This window comes from Monomorium pharaonis, chromosome 4 (assembly GCF_013373865.1).
Source record: "Monomorium pharaonis isolate MP-MQ-018 chromosome 4, ASM1337386v2, whole genome shotgun sequence".
In the NCBI taxonomy this organism is placed as follows: domain Eukaryota; kingdom Metazoa; phylum Arthropoda; class Insecta; order Hymenoptera; family Formicidae; genus Monomorium; species Monomorium pharaonis.
The window spans coordinates 31,196,104-31,220,116 of NC_050470.1; the positions used below are offsets into that span (position 1 = coordinate 31,196,104).

At 43.0% G+C, this 24,013-nt stretch overlaps 1 protein-coding gene across 1 annotated transcript; it reads right to left on the minus strand.

Moving 5' to 3' along the window:
• Positions 1-9,881: 9,881 nt before the first annotated feature.
• LOC105830508 (retinal homeobox protein Rx) lies at positions 9,882-22,634 on the minus strand. The gene is made up of 2 exons (XM_028189630.2): positions 17,161-22,634; positions 9,882-12,112 (listed from the first exon to the last, which is right to left on the minus strand). Exons 1-2 carry the CDS (start codon positions 18,059-18,061, stop codon positions 11,187-11,189), a joined length of 1,827 nt encoding a protein of 608 aa, XP_028045431.1. The 5' UTR covers positions 18,062-22,634; the 3' UTR covers positions 9,882-11,186.
• Between the last annotated feature and the right edge of the window lie 1,379 nt (positions 22,635-24,013).

The following is a 24,013-nucleotide window of genomic DNA, read 5'->3' on the forward strand; positions in this document are numbered from 1 at the left end:
GCTCCGATTCATTAACGCGGATCTCTAGAGACTCGTGAGGAGCCGTGCTAAACGACCTCATTAGGAGGCGCGGCAAATGCGTTTGCTACTTCATCCGCAATTTTCCATGATAGCGAGCCCTTGTTACTTGGCAACTCTATGAAACTCTCCGCTTGTTCTCCGATCGTCAAAGACATCCGACCGCTACTCAAGATATCTCCCGTAACAGATGTAAACTTTCGCGTGACGAGAACCAATATATAAATATCGAAGTCAATTATTTGCAATTATTAGAAATATTCTCTATAGATTTGAAAGACTAAAAGTAGCGTATTTATTTAAAAAGTTGCATTATGAATTAAAAGCAGAGATTTTAATTTTTTTGCGGTTTCGGAAACAATATTTCTTTAATAATTAATTTAATTAACAATAAATTTAAGTAATGGGTTTTCAAGAACGTAACGTTACCATGCGGCAAGAGGATAAAAAAATTCACGTACATATCTACAGATAATTGAAAGTCGAAAAAATCTACTTTTTATTCATTTTATTTAAAGATATTGAAGACAGATAAAAACGCTATCCAATCAATGAAAATCTATTTTGTGTTTATATCAATAGTTCGTATAGAGTGTATCTGATGTTCCTTTGATTCTTTTCATCCAGGACTGATTTTTATTTGTATATGATGAAAAAACGTTAAAAAATATTTCAGGATTTATATAGATTTATATGTATAACGTTTATTCACTTTATAAGTGGGATACGCTCTCAATTTTTTATCACACATTTTGGATATGCTCCTATACCTGCGTATATCATAAACTGTCACATTGAAAATTTGTTCATATGTTTTACGTGAAGGGTTTTATTAAATTGACATTTTTTAATAAAAAATTTTATAGTTACATCGCGTAAGGTTTTATATTAACGTTCAGTAATACACCGAGTGTCGAAAGTGTCTAAATTAAGCAATGAAAAAAATAGACATAAATTTTTTCATAGTATTTAGAAAAATAATAACAATATGCTCAGTAAATTGTAACGTCTAATCAAACAATTATAGCAAGTTTTCGTTATCATTTTATTCTTAAATTCAGTGGTACTTGCCGACCAACGAAAATTGTATGTGGAATATCCGGAGAGCGAACTGCTCGCAAGGGATGATACCCTCGGAGTGGAGGCAGCACCAACTACAACCCTGCTCAGGAGAACGAATGACTACAGACAGTAACTTCGTATTACCATCATGAAGTAAAGTTTCTTTCTACACGACCAATTTACGAAAAAGTTACCATTTATAGTTAATATCGTTTCTCTCAACCATTTGTAAATAGATGTATTTCCTATTTCGCCCACTATAGACAACATTTCTATCATTACCTGGTGGTAATTGCCCTTCCAATTGTGATTTTTCCCAAATCGAACTATCCGACAATACAGAAAGCCGAACTTATCAAGCGATAAGTAGTATATCGGCCAGTTTATATTATCTTTATCTTGATACGTTTATCGATTTGATGTTACTGTGTAAACAGATGTTATTTGAAACAATTGATTTGACATTAACCAGAGCATATTAATTTAATTGACCAATACTAAATATAACAAAATATTAAAATTTATTTTGAAATTGCTAATTTTGAAATTATTAATTACATACCTTATTATTTGTTAGATAGCAATTATTTAGCTTAAACATTAATGAATAAGGATGTTTAATTACTAAGTTATAGAAAAAAATTTTGACAATAAAGACGATGTAATAATATTGCACACCTACAACATTAATCGTTCTTTTGCTTATATTGATTAACTTTATTTATAATAATAGATTTTTTGTACTTTTGCTCCAAAAAGATGTAAAAAATTATTAAAATAAAATTAAAATTTAGTGCATGAATACATAAAAATGTATGAATTTATCTTTTATATGTAAACATTTTCATATCCAAGTATTTAAAATGTTGGAAACTATTGCCCGATGTTATCAACACTTGATCAAAGTTCTTTCTGGTGCAAGATATCCGGATATAATTTTCGTATTAAACGCATATCGGACGGAAAGGAGAACGAAGGGATTTCAGACTGCTGAAGAAGAATTTGGAGAAGTTTATGTACACACTCTCTGTCTACGTGAATCACCCTCTTCTTATACAAGAAGCGACCGCGTGCGCGAGATCCTCCTCTTGAAAGGGTTCCTCACGGTGCAAAGCCGAGAATCCCCGATATAAATGTCAAGTTCGCCTTTCGGCTTTCCACCTCCTTCCTGCTCTCCCCGCATTCTCCATCCCTCTCGCCTTTCGTCACCGAGGGAGAAACTGTCTCTCTTGGTGTCCCTCGACGTGACTATATCTCCTCGTTCTATTTCCTTTCCCTCTCTACCCTCATCCCTCCATTGTCATGTATTTTCAGATCTCCTCTTGTCTCTCAACCTACCCTCTCCTGCCTTCCTCCTGCTGCCTCGAAATTTCAACTCCTCTCGGTCTCTTCCGAGCACACCTATATCCATTTCCATCGTTCTAAAGTCCCCCCACTTGATCTTTCTCTCCCTCGTGTTGTTGTCCACCTCCCTTTCCTTCTCTTCCTCCGGGTCCTGCCCATTTCGCGCCAGTGCGAAACAACAAACGAAGTACAAGAGGAGTAACAACGCCCCGACTCGGGCGTAATCGCGCCGATCTTCGCCCAGGAAGTGAGAAGGCAATTTGGGCGAACCGCATACCACCGGCCGAGGGAGGGGAAGGTCCGGCGGATAACGAACGGCCCTGCGGGAGGTAATTAACGGTGTTTTCCATCCCCCCGAGTAATGTTCCTCGTTACGACGGTTCCCGCTCGTAGAGCACACAGGACGGTCAGAGAGAGGAGAGAACTTTGCAGCAAGGAAAGGACTTTCTTCGACCGCGCGCACGATGAGTCCGGCGGCAACGATCGAAACGAATCTATTCTCGTAACGCAAATAGTAAAATGTTGTTTAATCACATGTAATGAAGTGAAGTAAATGCGAGAGTTGATCACTACTATTTAAATTTAGTCCTTTGTCTTATATATCAGATGGGGTAAAACATTTTACCCCATGACACGATCGATCTCTTCTTTAAAACTTAGAGAAAAAAGAAATCATAATTGACAAAAAAGTATTTTGCGTTCAAAATAGTTGTTAATTCCATAATTTTAGTGTTAAGAGCGAATAAATAATGAAGTTCAACAAATTAAATATCAACGAAAATCTTAAAAAATTATAGCTTCTCGACTGTCAGGTTTGATACAATAAAGGTAATTTTCGGTAAAGAGAAATAAACTTTTCTTCTTCAAGCTTGATGATTTGTATGTATATCTACAATACATCTGGTTAGATATTATGATTTCACATTTTATGTTGTCTTAATATAATCGTGAAAATATCGCCAATCTTACAGAAACGCTGTAAGAAACGGCGCGCCCTTCGTTCTTTTGTCCGTAAATGTACTTTATCTAAAGTGAGGATGAATAAAGGTTTATTCGCGCGTAGGGCTGAGTTCCTAACGCTTCATCGCGTTAGCGACGAAAGCAACCGCGGATCTTAAGGGCGTCCTGAGTTACGATTGTGACAAATTGCTCGGTCATTCAGGGTCAGTGGTCATGTGCAATGGAAGATATTATAATTTGGTATGACTAGAGTAATGATATCATTTTATAGAGATAACAGTAAATAAAAAAATAATAATGGACAAAGAAATTTAATTTTGATATTAGCCATAATTATTATTAAAGAAAGACAATCGTGTTACAAATTACAGAAAAAAATACATGTATATCAAGATTAATGACAAACTGAAATAGAAGAGTATCTTGTTTTGAAGGTATAGTAAATTTATAGAAAATATATGTATATAGAACGGAGAAAATATATCTTCGCATCTATGTTATACTATTTTTGTTTATACTTTATCTCGTAATATTAAACTGCAAATAACAATGAAATGTATTTTCAAATTATGGTAAATTTCTTAAATCTTTTACTAATTTCGACTTTAGCAAGATTAATATGCCTGTATGGGGCAAATTGTTAGCGGCGTTCTCGCGTAGTCGAAGATTTCCCCGATTTCGCAGGCAGCTCATTCTTTTTCGAGTCAAGACAACGAGGGTCTTTTCGTGAGATGAGTGCGCTGGAAGGGTGCGATCACACACGAGTGCGCCGTCTTCACCTTGCGCGTACGTGTGTATACGCGCACGCACACTTGCGACATAGACGCGCATGTACTACGTACAGCCCGAGCGACTGCGGCGGAACGCGGCCAGAGAGTTGCCTCGCCGGTAAATAATGCAGGCCGGGGTAATGGCGCTATCTCTGCGCATCTTTTATTAAACGCTCGCTTCGCCGTCCTGCCGCCCCGTGTACCCCGTTCTGCGCCTCCTCTCCCTTTCCCCGTTGCCGACACCGTCCTACTCTCCGCGTGCCACCCATCTATATCCCACCCTGAACCTGCTCCCCGGCGCGGCCGGGTTACTGCCACCCTGACTGCTCTCTTCTTGGCGGATTCGGGATAGAGGCGGGGGTTGACCGACCGTGCGATCCGCGCCATACCTCATTGTTCCACAGAGCGAGCTTCGTCGAGACCATCGACGGAGTCCATGACGTAGACCGACGTACTCTGGGTCGGCTACGCTTAAACTTGTCATTTTTCACTTTGAAAGTTGGATCAAATGAGATTCTCGTTGATGCTCAATTAACTCATATGATAGAAAGCACTGCGTAAATTTTCTTGATAGTGTTTTCGTAAAATAACTATGAATAAGAGAGATCAAGTAAAGTCAATAACTGATACTTGTTTAATTTTCATATGTCAAGCAAGATATAAATTTTTCAATTTACTTTACATATTTACATAAGAAATAAAAATATTAAAGAATTCATTATTTTTATACTAATGTATTATAAAGATTTGCAAAGAAAATAAGAAACTGAGATATATATGCTATCTTTTTCATTTTTTATCTGTATCTGAATTTAATGACGTGACTTTTCTCCCTTATTTATCGAATATAAATTGCACATTTCAATTCGATTGCAAGATTATATTTTTTTACAGACTCGATGCACCTCGTCTGTTTGCGCACAATCAAGCGACGTCGATAGAGCGACGGAGTTATTAAGCACTCCGGTGGAATATCATTTTATATTTTAACCGTCGTACGAATCGTTGAAATTTAATCGCTCGTGGAGACACGCGTAGGTCGGCATCCGATTTGAAGCGCAATTCCACTCGAGCGTGGAAGCCCGGAGGGTTGCGCTACCGATTTTCGTGGCGGTGCTGATTTCAATTAGCATTATTATTAGGGCCGCGTCGTCGACAAGGAACATTGGATGTTGTCGATGTCGACGTCGTCGTCGTCGTTGTCGTCGTTGTCGTCGTCGTCGTCGTCGTCGTCGTCGCTGTCGTTGTCGTCCTTTCGTTCGTCCATAAATTCGTCTGAACGCGCAGGTCTCTCACACGCACACACATGTACGGGACCAGGGACCACCCCGAGCGACTGACGCTTTGCTAGGGGGTGTTTGAAAGCGGTGAAATCAATGCCTCTGTTTGCACTGTTGAGGTCGAACCGAATTCCATTCCTGCACCTATACACTCGCGCGTCGTGCACGTGCTGACGAGTACGCGCGGTAACTCTCTCTCGTCTACTCTCCGTCAAATAAAGCGGACTAATGTACGTGTACATCGGTGTACCATGCGCGACGTTAATTATCATAATCACTTATTGGATTTCGCTTGAATTGAATCGATGCTCCTTAAGAGATTCCATAATGTGTTGACAGCTAATCGAGTAAATTCTACATAGCAGTTTTCTGTTTTTTTTGTCCATTGTGTGGACATAATGCAAACAAAGGAGAATTTAAGTAATTATTTTTACTAATTGAAATAGATAATTTTTACTGCTAAGAATAATTAAAACAAAATGTAAAAAATAACTAGATGATAATATTATAAATGTTCTTTGTAAACATTTAAATAAGTATGTGGACATCCTTCTTTTTTTATTTTTTAAAATAAAGTATGACTATTAAAAGATAAAAGGAGATTTTGTTATTCTATATTTACTATAAATAGAATACTCTAAGCATACTTATTTCCATATCTCTTTTAGAGAATTTATATTTAATTTTTTAAGAAATAATTTAATGCTTTTTTTATTTCCTTGCTTGTTAGTACTATTGGTAATTGAATAAAAATTAAATAACAATATTGTTAAAAGAGATAAAGGAACAGTCTAGCTGTAAAAGCTCTATTTAGCTGTAACAAGTGTGATATGAAGGCGAATGATAAGAAACTAACGCGCGCGAAAAGGCAAGTTAGCGAGCTCATAATCGTTGATCTTCCTTGACGTACATACGTTGTAATCATGACACCTCGGACAATCGAGAGGAGTTTCAGTGACGCTGGTAGAAAACAAAGTAACAGAGACTGAACAAGGAAAGAGAGAAGTGCGGACGTGAAAGATAACGGCTCACCGCCGATCGATTGATCCGCCGGGGCTTTTGTCCGTCTACGCGGCCTGCTATCCGATTTAACTACGAATACTTAGTGGAAGGAGGCGTATCGAGGCGTCACGGTAAGAAGCGCCTTTTATCTCCCGGTTAAGCTGAAGTGCATGAAAGCGTCGCGCGAGAGTTGGGGAGAGGGAGATCTTGAGCATGCGGACGTACGCTCGTAAGCGTATAATACTACATAAAAAATCAGCGCAAGTATATTTAATAGGAAATTTTTTTGGAGAGAAGTTTGCTTCAAATCCAGAAGCTCAGTGGTTGTAAAAAAACTTGCAACATTTTTAAATTTTAGTAAAAAGTATAAAGAATATAAATGTGGTTGTTAAAAACTCGAAGCTTTTAATAAATAGAGTGCTACAAAATATTTTGTAATGTGATTTGTTAAAAAAATTGTTAAAATGTAAAGAAGATTAAAAGTGCGAGCAAATCTAATTTACAAGACGACATGCTAATTTCTAATTTACTGAATATCATCGCACGAGTTTTGTGATTGTTAGCAATTGAACGTCTGAAAAAAGTGAGAATTAATCCCCTTACGATGTTTTCCTTGCTTTGACAGTGACGAGAAGGGACGGGGAGAAGTATAGAGAAATACCGCAGGGGATAATGCGCGATTAAACGCTCGTACAAATACGCGTTTATGCGCGTGGAGTGCGCAGTAGCGAGTCTCGGTGTATTCGCAGACATGGTTGCGACAGCTATTGAACTATTATACGCTTAACTGGAATGGACTGACTGCAGTGGCGTGCCTTGCTGCTCTCGGTGCGTGTGGTGTCACGACCTCAAGCGAGTAATCCCTATACGAATCCGAGAACATAGAGCGACACAACTCTGTTTAACCCGTCAGCGTTCACGCTATGAGAGCGCAGCTCGGCTCAGACTAGTTATTTCTCTATACCGTGCAGCGTATCGCGCGAATTAACACGTCCAGTTCACTGAAATGTATCTTCTCTAGAATAATCCATAAAATATAAGTGCTCCTGGTACGAAAGAATAAAATGATTACGTTCTACTATTATTTTTCACAAATCGTTTCTATCGTGATGGAATTCTGATCAAAATATTATTAAATAATAATAATAATAAAAAAAAAAAAGATTTATTTTCGTTACACGTGTAAATTCGCGATATCCATTAAATGATAGTTGGTAGAAATGTTAACACGTTATACATTTGAGATATGACTGTGTGCAGCGTTCCATGCAATATTCCATAAATATTTCAGAATAATTGCGGCAACAATTAAGAGATCTGTAAACTGAACATGGAGTTAATTAATAGCTAGATTAAGACCGATTAAGATAATTTCTGCGACGATGTTCAAGCAGAGGAAATAAATTTGCTAGACACAACCACTTAGAAGCATAACACTTGGCGAGCGTAACGAGCGCGGTGTTTATCATTAATTAAGTGCTTCTTACATTGACTGCTTCTGCAAAGTCATGAGATAAGGGGGAGAGAGAGAGAGTTCTTTAGAAGTCTTTTCGCAGCATCTAGAAACCTATAACGAAGTTACGCCACTGTCGATGTTCGAAATGTTCGGCGGGGGGGGGGGGGGGACGGGGTGCGAGTGTCGCGCGGGGTTGGTTATTTCACGGTCCACTCGTTCTACTCACACCCCTCAGAAGCGGCGGCGGCGGTGGCGGCAGCCCCTTTCCCAAATCCACCCCTAAGAATTAATTCGAGAGAATCGTCCGGCGACCGACCGACAGCCACTCCTACCTTTTCAAGCGCCCTCGGATCATCTTCTCTCCCTTCTCTCGGATCCGTCTTCTTTTCTATCACTCTCCTTTCGTATTCTCCGTTCGCGTCGATTTAACTTCCTTCTGACTCCTGCTTTGCTAACACCGTCGTTTCGACAGAAAATCCAGTGAAAGACTCAAGACAAGAAAAAGGTGAAAGAGCGAGTACATTTCGAAGTTCGTCCAAATTGCCTTTTTGTTCTGGACAAAATTTATATTTTTGTTGTCATAAAATATTGCTAATATATATTGTATTGAAACTCTTTATCGAAATAAAAAATAAATACGGCAAGTTATTTTGATTATGGATTGCTGTTTGAATGTATAATTTTGTTAATTTGCAGTTTATATTAACGCAATGGATAAGCGTATCTATGTTTCTTATAATTCACATGAAACGAATCGATACTTACCTTTTTTGTATAAAACGGGAGCTTACTCTTCTGAGAAGGCTGAGTCGTCCTTCAGTAGTTCCAGTAAAGGACTTTCGCAGTGGTTAGCTTCAACATTGAAATAACGTTTAACAGTCGTAGGAGTCATTTTGTCCTTCCATTGATGTAAAGAGATGCTTTTATCTTCAATTCATAATTAAGAGTCACATAAGCGCGCGGTCAGCTCGTCGACGACGCGTGTCGCGCAGCCTGGCCGAGTAGTTTCTAATTTGAGCATCAAAGCAAGGCGCGAGCAATTTTCCGTCAATTGAACGTGGCTGCCTCTGGAAGCCGCGAACAAGGCGACGTTATACGATCAGAATTACCCGTGGAAGGCCGTGGTGCAGATTTCGCGAAGAAGACCCGTGTCTCTCAAAGAACGAGAAATGCAGAACTAGCATCCGGCCGTCTAATGGTTCACTTCACTTAGCGCGCCTTCTTCTCCCCTTCGTCGTGGCGTTTCCCCTTTACCTTCCGCAAAAACGAGAACTACTTTTCTCTCGTGCCGTCCCGAAATCAGACGGGCTGCGCTATCGGGAACGACGGACGAGCAATCGCCGCTCGTTAAGAGCTAATAAAGAAAAAAAAACGTAATCGATGAACTGCGAGGGAGAAGGTAGAAAAGCAATTACGATCTCACGTTTCAGAGATACAGAATAATTGCTTTCAGCGCCGCCTTAATTGAACTTACGGCTCTTTTTTCCATAGAAAAAGTTGCGTTAAGAAACTGTAAAAACCAAAGTGTCGCAAAGTTAAAAATTGTTGGGTGACGATAAGTTGTGCACGATTTCAATGTATTGGCGAGTGTTTTTGTGAGGAGCCGGAATCGAGCCGAGTTTATAATTCTCGGTTTTATTCAAGTGATAATCTATTATTTAGTATTTATTCCTTGCAATTATTCACGCAGCAAAGAACAATTAACGAGATTTTAATGTAAAATATATTGTTGTATTCAAATTGAACTTGCCCCCCTTTCAATTCACTTATATGTTTTATAAGCTAATCGTGCGGCATTGTGTTATTAGACAGCGATGAGATGAAATTTGTAACTTTAGCCGGCAGCGGAATTATTTCGCGACAAACGCGGAACCTGAACAATGCAAGATATTGTTGTTATAACACGACGGTCCGAGTGCGGTAAGCAAAATCGATCTTTTATGCTTGTCGCATGAATCAGGGATTATTTGTATATCTATACACATTGGATGGAGGTTTTTACGAGCGTAACGTATGGTTTTTATTTTACACAGGAACGATCGCTACGTTCCGGATGTGCCTCGTTTTTGCGATCGGCACGAAACATTGTTTCACTAATTTTCTTCGACAGTCGTAATCATTGCACTCTCGCACGCATTCTCGCGCATTCATTTATAATACATGCATGCACCTTACTGCTATATATAAGAGCGTTTCTGATAAAATCTACTTCCCTTAAGACAAGTTTCTCCCGTCGGAGAAACAGATATATTACAAAGGTCAGAAAACGACAAGGACTCGGGTGTTCGTGTTACTCTACTTTACTTGGAGAAAAGTACCAAGGTCCCCTCCTCTTTTTATTAGAAAAAGAATAACTCGCGCCAGTTTTGGACAATAATTTATGACTCTATTTAATTTTTACGATGCAAAACTCGCAAGTAAGAAGTAATGAGTGCAAATTGAAGAAGTGAAAGTAATCAAAACTTTTTAATGAAGTTTTGCCATTCCACCTTTTGTCAAATATCAGATTATCTGTCGAAAGACGAGGGCATACACTTTTTAAAAGATGTCGTTCTGTTCACTGTTAGTCCAAAGCTCGGCTGTTTGGAAAATACGCACGGAATTTAAATGTCTGGCCGGTGTCGCGCCGAAATGATACGCTCGTTTTTTTGAACGTCACCCTACGTAAACCGATTATGCTATCGAGTCGTTCCACGTGTGCAACGAGAAGGCAAAATATAACATTGGGGCCGCTTACGCGCCCCGATCCAACAAACGAAAACATTACACTCATCGTCCAATTCAATACTTAATTAGGTTCTAACATTTTTCTCTTTAAAAATGTGCATATCTAATAAAAATTGCTACCCCAACGTCAAAATATCGTTCTGCACTATCTGTATTTTGAAAATGGCATATGTCCATAAATTAAAATTGTTCTTAGTTTATTAAATATTTTTATCTTCGTATATTGCAGTATATATAATATATCCTATTAAACGTTTTTGTAAAAATTATAAACTTATGCTATTTTCAAAATGACCAATTCATTTCATTATCACGAGAATACTATTCGATAAAAAACAATCGCGATGACCAGGAGGAATGATCACCAGGAGAAGTGACAAATTGTCGGTGAACGCGTTACTAATAGTCTAAAAATTTTTCGTTCAATATATATGAACGCGCGCAATCTGCACTCCTTATCCTGGTACTTTTCTTGCCACGGCCGGAAGTACTCACACGAGCCCACCGTTTCCTTGTCGATGACTACGAAGGCGAGGACGTTGATGCAGGATATCATCGCCGATTTCGCTACGCGTGCGGATGCGTGTGCGGGTGCGGATGAGACGAGAGAGTCAGGCCGGTGGAGGAAGGCGTTGATGTCGGCGGCGGTCCTGACGCAGTCGCAGCAGGAGTCGCCGACAGATGATGGCCGAAGAAGGTCGGTCCGGTCGGCGGGTAAGGTGGGGCTGCCGGGTGGTAATACCCGGGCGGTGGCGGTACCGGTGGCGGCGGATGGTGTACGTGAGCATGCGGGTGTGGATGTGCGTGCGAGTGTGGCAATGGGTGCTGATGAGGATGCGCGGCAAAGAGGAAGGCGGGCGCGTACGGCGACGGATGCGGCGGCGTCGTCGGCACGGTAGGACTGTTCACGTCCAGGCCCGGATTCTGTTTCTTCCACTTAGTCCGTCGGTTCTGGAACCAGATCTTCACCTGGGTCTCAGTCAGCTGCAGCTCGAGCGCTAGATTCAGACGTTCGCACACGGACAAGTATCTCGTCGTCTTGAACTTGTTTTCTAGCCTGACCAGCTGTTCGTACGTAAAGGCCGTCCGCGCTCTTCTGGGTTTGCCACTGGTATTACTATTACTTCCGCCCCCGCCGCCACCACCACCACCACCACCACTACCCCCGCCGCTGCCGCCGCCGCCGCCAGTGCCGTTTTGTCCATTTTGACCCTGACCCTGACAGTTTTGTACCTGAACTCCGCTTGACGATGTAGACGACGACGACGAGGATTGTCGCTTCTTACAGTTCGTTGTGGTTGTGTTGGTGCTGCCGCCAGTTGTATTTTCCCGTCCGACGCTGCCAGAATCCTGATCGACAACTCGCATTTCAATCTCTTCGTCCTCCTCTTCCTCCTCGGCGTCTTCCTCCATTTCCTCCATGATGGTGTCCGGTGTACCTTCCTCATCTTCCTGGCCGCTGCCGCAGGCGAACTCGCCCCGCGAGTCACCGTCTGCAAATAACAACGACGAGATCACCTTTATGTTACGTAAATGAGAGTTAACCACGAAGGGAGAAACGATGATACGGGATCGGTGTCGGATGACGAGGATTGATTATACGAGGAACAAAATTGCGGTGTCGACGTCGAGACATTTCCATTGTTTGAGGTGATTCTTACAGATTTAACAGAAATCTATTTCACTCGCCACACACATAGAAACATTTCTCTAATTTATTTTTCTTCTTTAAAACAATTTAATTTATATAAAAATATCGACTTGAAACTTACAAAAGATAATATAGTAGTGGAGAAATAAATCGAAACACAAAACGCAATACATTTTCATGACAAAGATTATTATATAATAGATATGTACTGGGCGCTACATACATAATACGTAGACAGGTTGGTATAATTTGTTTTAGGTTCTATTTGTACAAATGTTATAGCTTAAAATGATTGATTAATGACCCGTATGCGCTCGTGTGATTTACTGACCAATGTTTGAGCTAAATTTTTATTCGTGGTAACTTTGAGACGATTCATCAAGAAGAAGTATCGGGTCTTTCGTGAAAGAGTCGCGTTGCGTAGCCGAGTTGCCGATTGAGCTTGCGAGAATGGTACGATTTAAGCGCGAATCAGGGAGGAACAGAGAAAAGCGGGGACGGAGAAAGAGAGAAACGGCCAATCGTTCGCTCAATGAGAGAGGAGATTGGAGATTCAATCAGCACGCAGATGTCCCGGGGACAGATATTCCCTGGCTCTGGTCCGTGGGGGTTGGGGTGCCCCTGGGATACCGCGGGGGTGGGGATAGCCTGCTGAACAAAACCAGAGAGACAGAGAGAAGGAGATAGAAAAAGAGTGACATAGAGAAGATAGACGGAAAGTGACGAGGATGGTACGTCGGCACTAAGAGAGGCAGAGAAAGATGGAATAAGCAAGACAGACCGAGAGAGAAAGCGAGAGGGAGACAGTGGAACTTTATCCGAATTGGCGTGGCTCGTGGCCCATAGCCTACAGCCTAGCACAGTGCCTGGGGGTTGGAAGTCCGTAGGGGGCGACGGATCGAGAAGGTTTACGCCGTAATGGGATTTGTATCTCGTTAACGCGCGATCGTTCTTGCCCCGTCGTACAGGCCGCCAAACGGCTACCTTTTCCCATCTCCCTGTCTCTCCCCTCGGTTCTCTTTGGCCTTCTTCCGTCTACTATATCGTTCTCATATAACCCAGCGGTCCCCACATCGAGATATACCTGGCCGGCGCCGATTGATTGCGTCTAATTGAATTGCGTAATTTATATTGTTTCTTCTTTTTCTCACTTTGTCGCTCGTCCGCTCGCTTCACCCAGGACTGCGTTTGGTTTTGTCAGCCGAAACACTTTGTGATCTTTGATAATGCCAAGTACGTTGATTAATGCCTTTTACGAAATCCCCCCTCCCCCTCTCTCTCTCTCATTTCTAAGGTTAATATATTCTATGTTTAATAAGACATAGAATTTCAATTATTCACATAATTGTTTTTCAAGCTAATAATAATTTAAATATAACTACTTAAAACTATATTAGATTTTTAAATTGAAAAAGCTGTGATCAGATTATGGAAATACATATCCAAAATGTGTGTAAAAATTAATTAAGAATAATTAATTTCTTTATAGAGAATAATCCACGCTTAATTATTTCCATAGAAATTAAATTTAATAAAAATATTAGTATAATATTTATTACAAAATGACTTGAATTAAACTTTATCTTAAGATATGTAATGTATATTTGTTAGCGCAAATCTGGCCGAATAATAAAACTATATTCTCAAGAGAAACATTATCACGTCATTTCATCGCCTATAATAGTATGACAGCTGTGACGACGTGAAATTAATTGAGTTCATTAGGGAATTAACGATTGCAGATCGCGTTTCTGTCATTGCGTTTTTATGGCGGTAGAATCGCCGGCTGGAGGACCATTCATATCGTTTAGATCTTCTTCATTAACCACGATCAGGCGGGTTATGTGCGAGAGAAGCGATCGGGGATGTATGCCAGGTCCCTGAGGGACACGTTAGGGTACACAAGGGGGGAATCGATTGTAGCGACAAAGCAGCAGACACGGGAATACTTATCTCATTTCGGTTTTCCTCATTAAACACAATGACAGTGTTTAACGACAAGTGGCACGATCGGGAAATACACCATAAACAAGATCTCTAACGGTTCCTGTATTGCTTGCGGCAATGAATTCATGATGTAAGTAAATTCCTAGTACTAGTATGTATTATAGTTGATGTGAATTAAACGTCTTAATGTATAAGTTTGCTACGATATATCGTAAGCATCCGCAATAATGCGATTACGAATAATAAAATGATCTACCAGATTTAGGATACCCTCAAAATTTGGTAATTGTGGGATAATGTGTAACCTCGAGGAATTTTACTATACTTTTTAGTAAAATGTATTAAAAGTATAGTAAAATTTACTATACTTTTAATAAAATTGATTAAATTTACTAAATTTCACTAAAAAGTATAGTAAAATTCCTTAAGGTCGCATATTATCCCACAATTACTAGATTTTGAGAGTAAATTTTAAGAGAAAATTCCCTCCGTGTATAATCTATCGCACGGAGATTTTTTTCATTTATGACAACGAATGTAGCAGCTGCGAGGAGCGATATGCGAATCGAGATTTTTCGAAGCGTACGTAAGATAATTATAAATTTTGTCGAAATCTAGCGGAAGATCCCGGATCTCGGATCACGCAATGCTCGGAGGGGTGATTTTCGTGGATGCTGCGACAACCAGGAGGAATAAGGAAAGGGAGATTACTAACGGGAAAGAGAAAGAGAGAGAGAAAGAGGGGGGAGGGGGAGAGAAAGAGAGAGAAGTCATTGTGATGCAGAAGAGCCAATTTTCTGGGCGGCTTGGCGCGATGCGGTGCGATACGGCGCGATGCTGCGCGATTATCATAACAACCGGCGATATTATTCCATGCGGCGGATCCGTGCGGTGCGGTGGGGGCGGAGTGGAGATCCCGGTAGCGGCAGTCGAAAACGGATTGGCTTGGGTCTGATGCACTTTTAATGGGAAGCGGCGACCATCCTGGTAAGATGGATGAGCCGACAATCGTGTAATCTCGATTTCGACGGCTGCGATCGATCCATCGCGCGCGGTTTTCCGCGCGTCCTTTTCTCACCCTCCTCTTTCTTTTTCTTTTTTTTCTTTTTTTCCCCCCTGACTTCCTTCTCCGGTCGACGATAAAAATAGCTCTTAGCCCATGCCGACGGGAGACGTCACGGCGGGCTGGACCGTCCATCGAGATGCTGATTTCGTAAGCATTCGGCGTCCCGTACCGGGATAAAGGAACGACGATGACGGGGTTCAAGGACTGGTTAACGCAGATTAGCGGAGCAATTTGTCACGCTCCGACAGGCCGCCGCCGCCGCCACCCGGTCGCTACTACCCCTGCCCACCTCCGTCATCGCCGCTTCTGCCTCGCTTCACCCCTTCTTCGGGACGCTTCTTCCGTTCCTTATCGGTCTGCAGGACTACTTCTCTCGTCTGCCCGCCAGACTCCATTAAATTCGAAAGTCAACTGTGAAATTGGGATCCTTCGCGGCAAACGGTCACCGAACTCGTCCAATCCCACCGGTGATAAATTTCTCTCATCATTGCAAACTTAGGGACGAAGGGACGACAAAAAATTACTTTGTAACGTCAATGAAATTGAGATCGATTTAATTCTTTACATATGTCGCTAATACGATAATCTTGCAAATTTCTAACGATTGATATACTAAACGTGGAATTGAAATAAAATATATATCCGTGTGTAAATTAAGTTTGTAAATTAAGATTTTCTGTCGCATTTTGTGATGTTGCAATTATTAATTTAATAAATGATAATAATACACTTTCTTAAAAATAAAATTCTCTGGAAAAATCATTGCTTTTAATATATTAATTCTTCAACACTTCATATTGGAAAAAATGTAACCTTTAATAAATAATATGTATCTTATAAAAGTTTTTACTAAAACTGTTTACTATTACGAGTTTAGAATTAGATTTCTTCATACATAAATTAATCCCATTACGAAATTTTGGATACATTTAAGCGTATTGCTCTGTGGCCGTATCAACATTATCGAGAATGACGTTAATGAGATACTGGAAGAGTTTCGTTGTCGCGTTTCGAGTGAAATATCCCTAAGTGTCGTCACTTTTGCTGGAATCTTCGTGTATCGTCGTACACGTAAATAGCCCGACAGTTCCCAAAATTGCACGATCGTCGGAGAAGAAGTCCTCCTTCTAGCGTCTAAAGTTAGAACGAGGAAGAGGCAAGAGAGGACCCGTGAAGCATCAAGGGGGCTAAGACGCAGTTGTCGGTCGCGAAAAAATATCGCTCGGGAGATCGCGCGAAACTTTGAAGAAGACAGAAGCGATGTGGAAGGAGCATAGATTTTTTTCAGTTACAAGCTAGCAACCGAATGGATAATACCGTGTAAACAGGGTTTTCTGTGAAGATTAAGTTTAGAGATAAATTACTCACGATTATTCCACTTACTATCATAAAAGCAGTGCTCATAAGTGAAACATTTTTAATGCAATGATTGTATGATTATTTTATATAATGATAAAATGCTTATTTTGTTTCGTTTATCTATATACTTTGTAACGATTGAAGGATAAATTCGCGAATGTACTGATTTATACAAAAAACTGTTATATACTTTTATTTTGCAATGGGTATTAAAACTGTATAATAAAATGGTCTACTTTTCAAGTCAAAATCAAAGAGGGGAAGTATAGTCAAAAAAGATGACTCAAGTTTATCGACCGACTCTCTCCCTCTCTCTTTCCGTTTCAACCAATTAAGTTCTGACTGAAATGTGCCGCTTAAGACATCACGCGTTTGGTTATTCTTAGTTCATTTGCCGAGATAGCCTCGGTGTGTTTCGGCCGTGTGACGCAGATGCGTCGTGTCGGGTCTTTCTGTGATCGAATGTTAATCGGGCACTGCGGGAAGTTGTGCGAAGAAAACAAAGAAGTTTTAATCACCTTCGTGCACGCTGCCGGCGCGCCGGTGTCGGCGATGCTGCACACGATTGTGGACGACGCGGCCACCGGTAAACTTGTTCGGGTCGAGGATATTCTCGACGGAGAATGCGAGGCACCGCTTATCGTTGGTCTGCACCGTGCTGGTGGCGGTCGTGGTAATGCTACCTGTCGACGTGCCGGTGGTGGTGCGCGCCACGCCACCGGAAGTGCACACCATGACGGCCGAGCCGGTAGCGCCGTGCCCGGATATATACACTGGGGTCCCGTGGCCGGCGGGCCCGTGGCCACCACTTTGTACACAGGTAAAAGAATGCACGCGGTTGGCGAACGGATGAACGAATTGATCAGACGTGACGCCCCTCGACGAAGGCGCCGTGAGATCCACCGGGCTGCTGGGGTTACTCTCGTCGGCGTCCTCCCGACACACGTCAACCTCGACGTCCCCGTCCTCCCCGTGATAGCTGCCGTTTCGATGTCTTTCGGGCTGGCTCTCTTCCTCCTCTTCTTCTTCCTGCTCTTCATCATCCTCATCGTCCACGACGACGTTTCTTCTAATACTCGACGTATTTCGCTCGTCTTCGACCTCGTCTTCCTCCTCCTCATCCTGCTCTTCCTCCTCTTCGTCGTTCGAACGTTTCTCTCTGACCTGCGGATCTGTTTCGTGATACTGATCCTTCTCGATGGCAGTGACGGAGGATCGCAGGATCGATGGGCTCGACGGTGACTGTTGCTGTTGTCGTACGTTGTCGTACCGCGGAAAAGATTCGCCAGTGCGCACGAGTAATACGGGTCTCCTTTCCTGCGGCGGCAGCGACAGACCGGCACGCATATCCGCTTCCTCTCGTTGCAGGACGACCGGTCCTAAAGGCGACACGGTCCTGCCTTCCTGCATCCTCCACATTACCCGCTAGTAAGATCGATCTTCCTTTACCTAGTCTCGCGTCTTTTCATCCTCGCTTCCGAAAATTACAACAATTATCACTCTTGGAACTTGATTTGTATGTTTCTCCCCTCCGATCGGCCAATTTCACTTTCAACGCAAATATTTCATTATACACGCGCAGTCACACTTTCTCCTTTCTCGAACTGTGTCACTAATCCCAACACGGTCAATCTCACTGGCTTGTCAGATTCGTCGCAGTGAACAGCGAAACAATTGACGAAGGTGAGATCTCTCGATTAGATCCAATTAAATTGCACTTTCCGAGAGACTTGATGTCAGAGCGAGTGGTCCAAGATTCGCGACGTTAGGCGAATCGTGGATTTAGGATTTACCCTTCGCGGCATGGACGCGCGATTAGCAATGTCTTTGGTGGCTCAACGCGGCGCGTGTACCGTGGCAGCTACTCTCCCGAGTCCCGCGTAGAGCCATGGTGGCAGAATTGGTGGTATATCGGCGTATTATTAGCGCCGAGAGGAGAGAGCCGCCGCGCGAAGTGCGGTGGGCACCGTAGGTCCAAGTAGAACGGCGAAAGCGGGGGGTTCGTTCCGCCTCAACAGGGCGTGGTTAACCCCGCTCGTACTACCCGAAAAGCTCCCGTCGGCTGCCAATGGGCGTGCCGGACGGTTTTCCGCTAGGGGTTGCGCGCACACACGTGCTTTAACACGCTCGTAACCGAGAACCGCACCGCGAAGGCCGGTATGCCTCTGTGTGTTGGTCTCGCGTGCTGCGCATCGTTGCATGCACTTCCACAATCGCGCGTACACGCACTCACACAGGAAACGGTTAACGTATACGAGCGCGTCGCGGCCCTGAATGGACGAGGCACGTACACACGCAAGCAGAGACGAGTCGTCGCGTGCAGACGTCTCGCGGTGAGCTTTCGTCAGATACTCTCGGCTGTGTACACACAAGTACCCCACTTCCATCGAATCTTCTCTCTCTCCTCACCCCCCTTCGTTTGCGTGTCTCTCCGCCCCCTTTCCACGATCGGACCGGCTCTCTCTCTCTCTCTCTCTCTCTCTCTCTCTCTCTTTCTCTCTCTCAAGTGGTTTGTCTTTGATTTAACCACCACTGCGACTCCGTCGAGCGGCGCCGATGAAGGAACACCTTTTCCCTCCGAGCCCACGTCGGGGCATCATTCGTTGCGTTCGGGAAGGAAGAAAGGCAGGCAGAACGTGTGGAGGAATTGCGTGCTCGCCGCGTGTATACGCGTTCGCGAAACGCTTCGTGGGTTTGGCGATGATCGTCGGTGTGTTGTCGGCGGTGGGGGCGGCGCATCGCGGCCTCTTCAACGGTTGTGTATAGCGATCTCCCTGTGTATAGGGTGGAGAGTATAATCGTGGTAGGTACATACGGGGCGCAGGTATCGTCCTTTCTCTCTCGTTCTTCCATCCTTCTGCGAATGCGGATTCAGGAGAAGGGGCAAGGGGAGAGAGAGGGAGAGAGCGAGTTGTGGATGGTACTAGCGATCAAATCAGGACCAACGCACAACAGCCAAACGACCGACCGGTCGACCAACCGACCGACCGACCGACCGACGGACTGATGTGAGAGCTTGGTGCTGGTGCCGCTATCGCTCCGCTCTTAACTCGGTGCACGGATATTGTTTACCCGACCATTTAGGTAATTGCTGGCCTACCGCCCTGTCAGCCAATCGAACGTAACCGGCAGATATGCTGCAATACCGATCTTCCTCTCTCGTCAACTCCCTTGCTCTCGTGATCTTTAGCTTTCCTCGTTTCTCTCTGCTCTTTTGTCCCCTCCATCCCTTCTCTCTCTCTCTCTCTCTCTCTCTCTCTCTCTCTCTCTCTCTCTCTCTCTCTCTCTCTCATCCCTTCCTACGCCTCTCGTTTGCTCTTCGGTGTTGGTCCCCCGACCCCTCGATCATCATCGAATTAGCTCGGGATCAATTGTTCGGCGAGACTAACGCCGTTATTGTTACGGTGATCGATTCTTTCCAGAAAATTGGCGAGATTGGAAAGATACATACGCTTTGCCGAAAGATTGTGGTAGTGGAGCGTTTTGACAGTTTTAATGATTGCTGTTGTATTGTTCTAATGCTGCGCTCGATGATAAATGGTCAACCGATATAAAGTAGCGAACTGTAAACGTTTCATGCGTGTGGCCGGATTTTGTTAGCGCAATATTAAAAATGCGATTAAGCTTGGAATAGTTTTATAGATGATCTGTAACATCGCGCACACGTTTTGCAAACATGAACATTTTGTCTTACAAAATTATAACCATAATATCATCCACGTTAGATGACAAATTGGATTAAGCGTGCCTCGAATAATTCTCAATTGTACCGTCTCATTATTTGGTTAGCGTTTGAGTGAAGTAACGGCGCGGTAGTTGAGCCGCGCGCCAAGGTATCGCGGTGTTATCATGTTCCGCGAAAACTAATTATCGCGGGTGCCGTAGTTAATGCGATAATAGACCTTTTATTCATCAAGTCCAACCGTTTTGTTAGCCGCGTACATTATATACACACCGCTGCAGCTTGTTCTGCGCATACGGCTGCCCTAGAAGTGCCGTTGTATTCTTTTCATTTATATATTCTCCCCGAGCAGATTTTAAGTAATTTTCTTTTAAAGAAAAAAAAATTTGATTGTGTGTCTCCCTTTTTCAGTGCTTTAATATTAAATATTTTCATAAATTATTCTCTAATGATGATTCCACTAAAGTAAATTTCAGAGAGTCGCTGTTCTCATTTGCACGCTTGGAGCATTACCTATTCGTTCAGGCGTGTTAAATCGTCAAGCTACGTACTGGCGACTCTAAATTAATGGAAAAATCTGTAGCTGAAAAAAAAGCCGGAGACAATTTTGGAATAGCCCTTGCGTTCTCGAAGGCTTCAAGAAGAGGTAGAAATGCGCTCTTCTCATTCCATCTTGTCACGTATACGGACGAACGTAATAATTCACCGCGCGTCCCCGTCTACAAAAATATCGCTTTCACGACGCCCGTTCTTGAAAATGTCATTCTAAACTTAATGTCAATTATCCGCGAACAAATGAGCGCGGTTTCACTCGCGTCAGTTAAGGCCGATTTAGTCGACGTCGGTTGCGACACTAATCTTTGTTCGTTATATGTCTCTTCTCTCTTCGAGCTGTAACGAGTTATAATATGTCTGTTTAACAATTGCGATTGTATAATTATGATTGAGAAAAATATCTAACAACAGTATGTGCATGGGTGATATGAAATAAATGAGTTTTGTTTTTCTCAATTTTTGCGATAAAGATACCGAAAATTTCTGCAAAAATTTGATGCGCTCTCTATGTTTCATGGACATTTTGCAAATCAATATTTTAATTGCCGCGAGAGATAAAAAATTAGTGTACTTGGTAAGCGTCACGTACGATGGATCGAGGTCATTTGCGGTGCATTCCGTATGCATGCATTGTTTGCCACTCGATTTGTAGTACGCCAAAACTTAATTAATAACTCACGACATTAATGTAACGCACATTGACGTACGTTCTCTCCAGGTGGCCTAAGCGCCGTTGCTCGTCTCTGAGAGGCGATTAAACAGAGGCAATAAACGTATAAAATCTTCACGAATAATCTCGCGCATTAATTACGTGCCATCGATGAGAATCCCATTGTTGATGATCGAGCGTCGAGGAGCATCCCCCGTGTCATTATGGCTCAGGTGAACACCGGAGCCGATGGATTACTTCACCTGCCAAAGTGATGTGGGTTTAGATACGGGGGTCCCTAATAGTTCCGAAACGGTACGCGAGTCGGGAGGTTAGCTAGTTGGCGAGATAGATATGGAGCACGGTGCGGCGGCGGAACGTGGGACGGCGAGAGGGGTTGATAGAGCGATCGAGCGGCAGAACGGGGTGAGAGACGAAGGTTGGTGGCGGGGCGCTCGGCACGGAGATCGGACAGACCAGCCGTGACCAATTTGCGCCCGTTCGTGCTCCCGATTCTGATCCCGATTCTACCCGTCCACCGCACACGAATACACACGTACCGTGCGCGCGCTGTTCGCACACATATCGACGCGCGACCCCCTCGATCTTCCCTTCTCGATGCCCATGCATCCCCTGTCTCTTCCCTTCCGCCCACTCTTTCCCATCCCCGCCTCATCTCCCTGGGTATCCCGCTCCGCGCGCGCGTTGGCACCCTCCTGCCAAGAGATATTCGTCACAGAAAGTCGCGTTGTGTCGCTCGGTGAGCAGGCCACCCCAAAAGTTTCACGCCTATCTGGACCGGCGGCACCATCTATTCGCGCCACGATAATTGGCCAATTAAAACCAGGCGAGAGCGTTCGAGTTACCTGCCATCCGATAATTATACGGTGTCCTCGCGGCGGTTCGACCACGTATCCACGCGACCGGGCGTGGGTGGCGGAGACGAATAGCATAGTGGAGAGAGAAAGAGAGGGACACAGGGGCTGGAGGACAGGGGTGGGACTCGAATCGTAGGACGGACGCGGGAGGAAAGCTTCCTCCGGAGGGCCGAAAGGCGGAGGACGGAATCGACTATTCCGATCACGTGGCTTCGGATTCTACAACTACGGTGGTCCTCCCGTTCTCTCTCTCTCCCTCCCTCCCTCCCTCCCTCCCTCATTCTCTCTTTCTCACTTTGCCCTCCCTCTCCCCGATGTCACCCCCCCTCCCCGCTTTCGCTTCAGTCTCGCAACCCCGCGCGCGGCGACTCTCTTCTCGTTTCTCTCGCTTACCATCCTCCTCCGCGTAAATCAATGCGGACAGCACGCCCTTTCCTTAACCCCGCGACGCATGACTGGAGTACTCCTTGGTGCCGCGTTTAGTCGCGATGGGCGACGTTTACCGAGATACTCCGATTAACTGCAGCATCAACAATGGCGGACATTAGCGACGGATTTCGGAAAAGCCTTTGTATTGTAAAGCGCGTATATCAATCCACAATTGAAAATAGTTAGAAATAGAAAAAGTAGGCAGGTTTATAATTATGTACCTCATAAATTCGGCACTAATGAAGGTTAAATCATTCAAAAGAACGATTTTGCTAAGGTAGTTAAACAGGTTATCTAAAAATTTAGCATCGGAATACAAACCTTATTATGTAATCAAAGTAGTTATACAAGTCGCTTAAACTGATTGATAGAATGTCAAAACCTTTTGCAACGTCGCTCAACGATGCTTGAACGTTCTTCCTAATTACTTTGATGGCCCAACAAAATTATGTTCAGATCTATATCTAGTTAAAATTTTGGATACTTTAGCAAAATTGTTCTTTTGTCGGTATTGCAAGCGATAAATATCATTTCTCAACATTAAAATTATTCGAATATTATAATTACATGCCAAAAATATTAGATTAATGAATCGTTAATTCAGAATTTACACGATAAGAGTTTCTACATCGTGTATCATTATCGAAACGGAATTAATTAAAAAGCATAATCCAAAGTATGTAACAATTACCGCGAAAGTTAATTTAATGGACGTTTAAGCGTAGAGGAATAAGTTCCACGTTCATAATACACGTCTCATTAGGAAACTCCTCCTCTGATTTACTTCGCGACCGAATGATTGATCGTTTACCCCTAATTAGAGATCGGGGAGCTCTTGAAAAAGTAGACGAAATTACGCGTGACACGAGCGGAAATTAGGTTCATGCAGAGTAGAATGATATATGGCCGTTATACATCAGTAACGTTAGCGACGACGGTGTAAAGATAACTGTATCCAATGACAGCTCTATTTCAGAAAATCTTAATGTCCCTATCTCACGGTAATAACCTTAATTATGACGGCAGTTGGCATTGCGACGCTATCGTTTTCGATCTATATTTCATCGTGAAAAATATAATATTAGTGAATCGCGGGTACTAACGAATACTAACGAGCTTGCAAGCGGTACTAAACGGATTAAACTATTTTAACTATTTAAACGAGATTTCACAGTGTA

Coding starts and splice junctions, on each gene's coding strand:
- LOC105830508 (XM_028189630.2), bottom strand. CDS start 18,061: ATGTGGAGGATGCAGGAAGGCAGGACCGTGTCGCCTTTAGGACCGGTC. Junction 12,113..17,160: donor CGCCGGCAGCGTGCACGAAG/GTGATTAAAACT, acceptor TGTTATTTGCAG/ACGGTGACTCGCGGGGCGAG.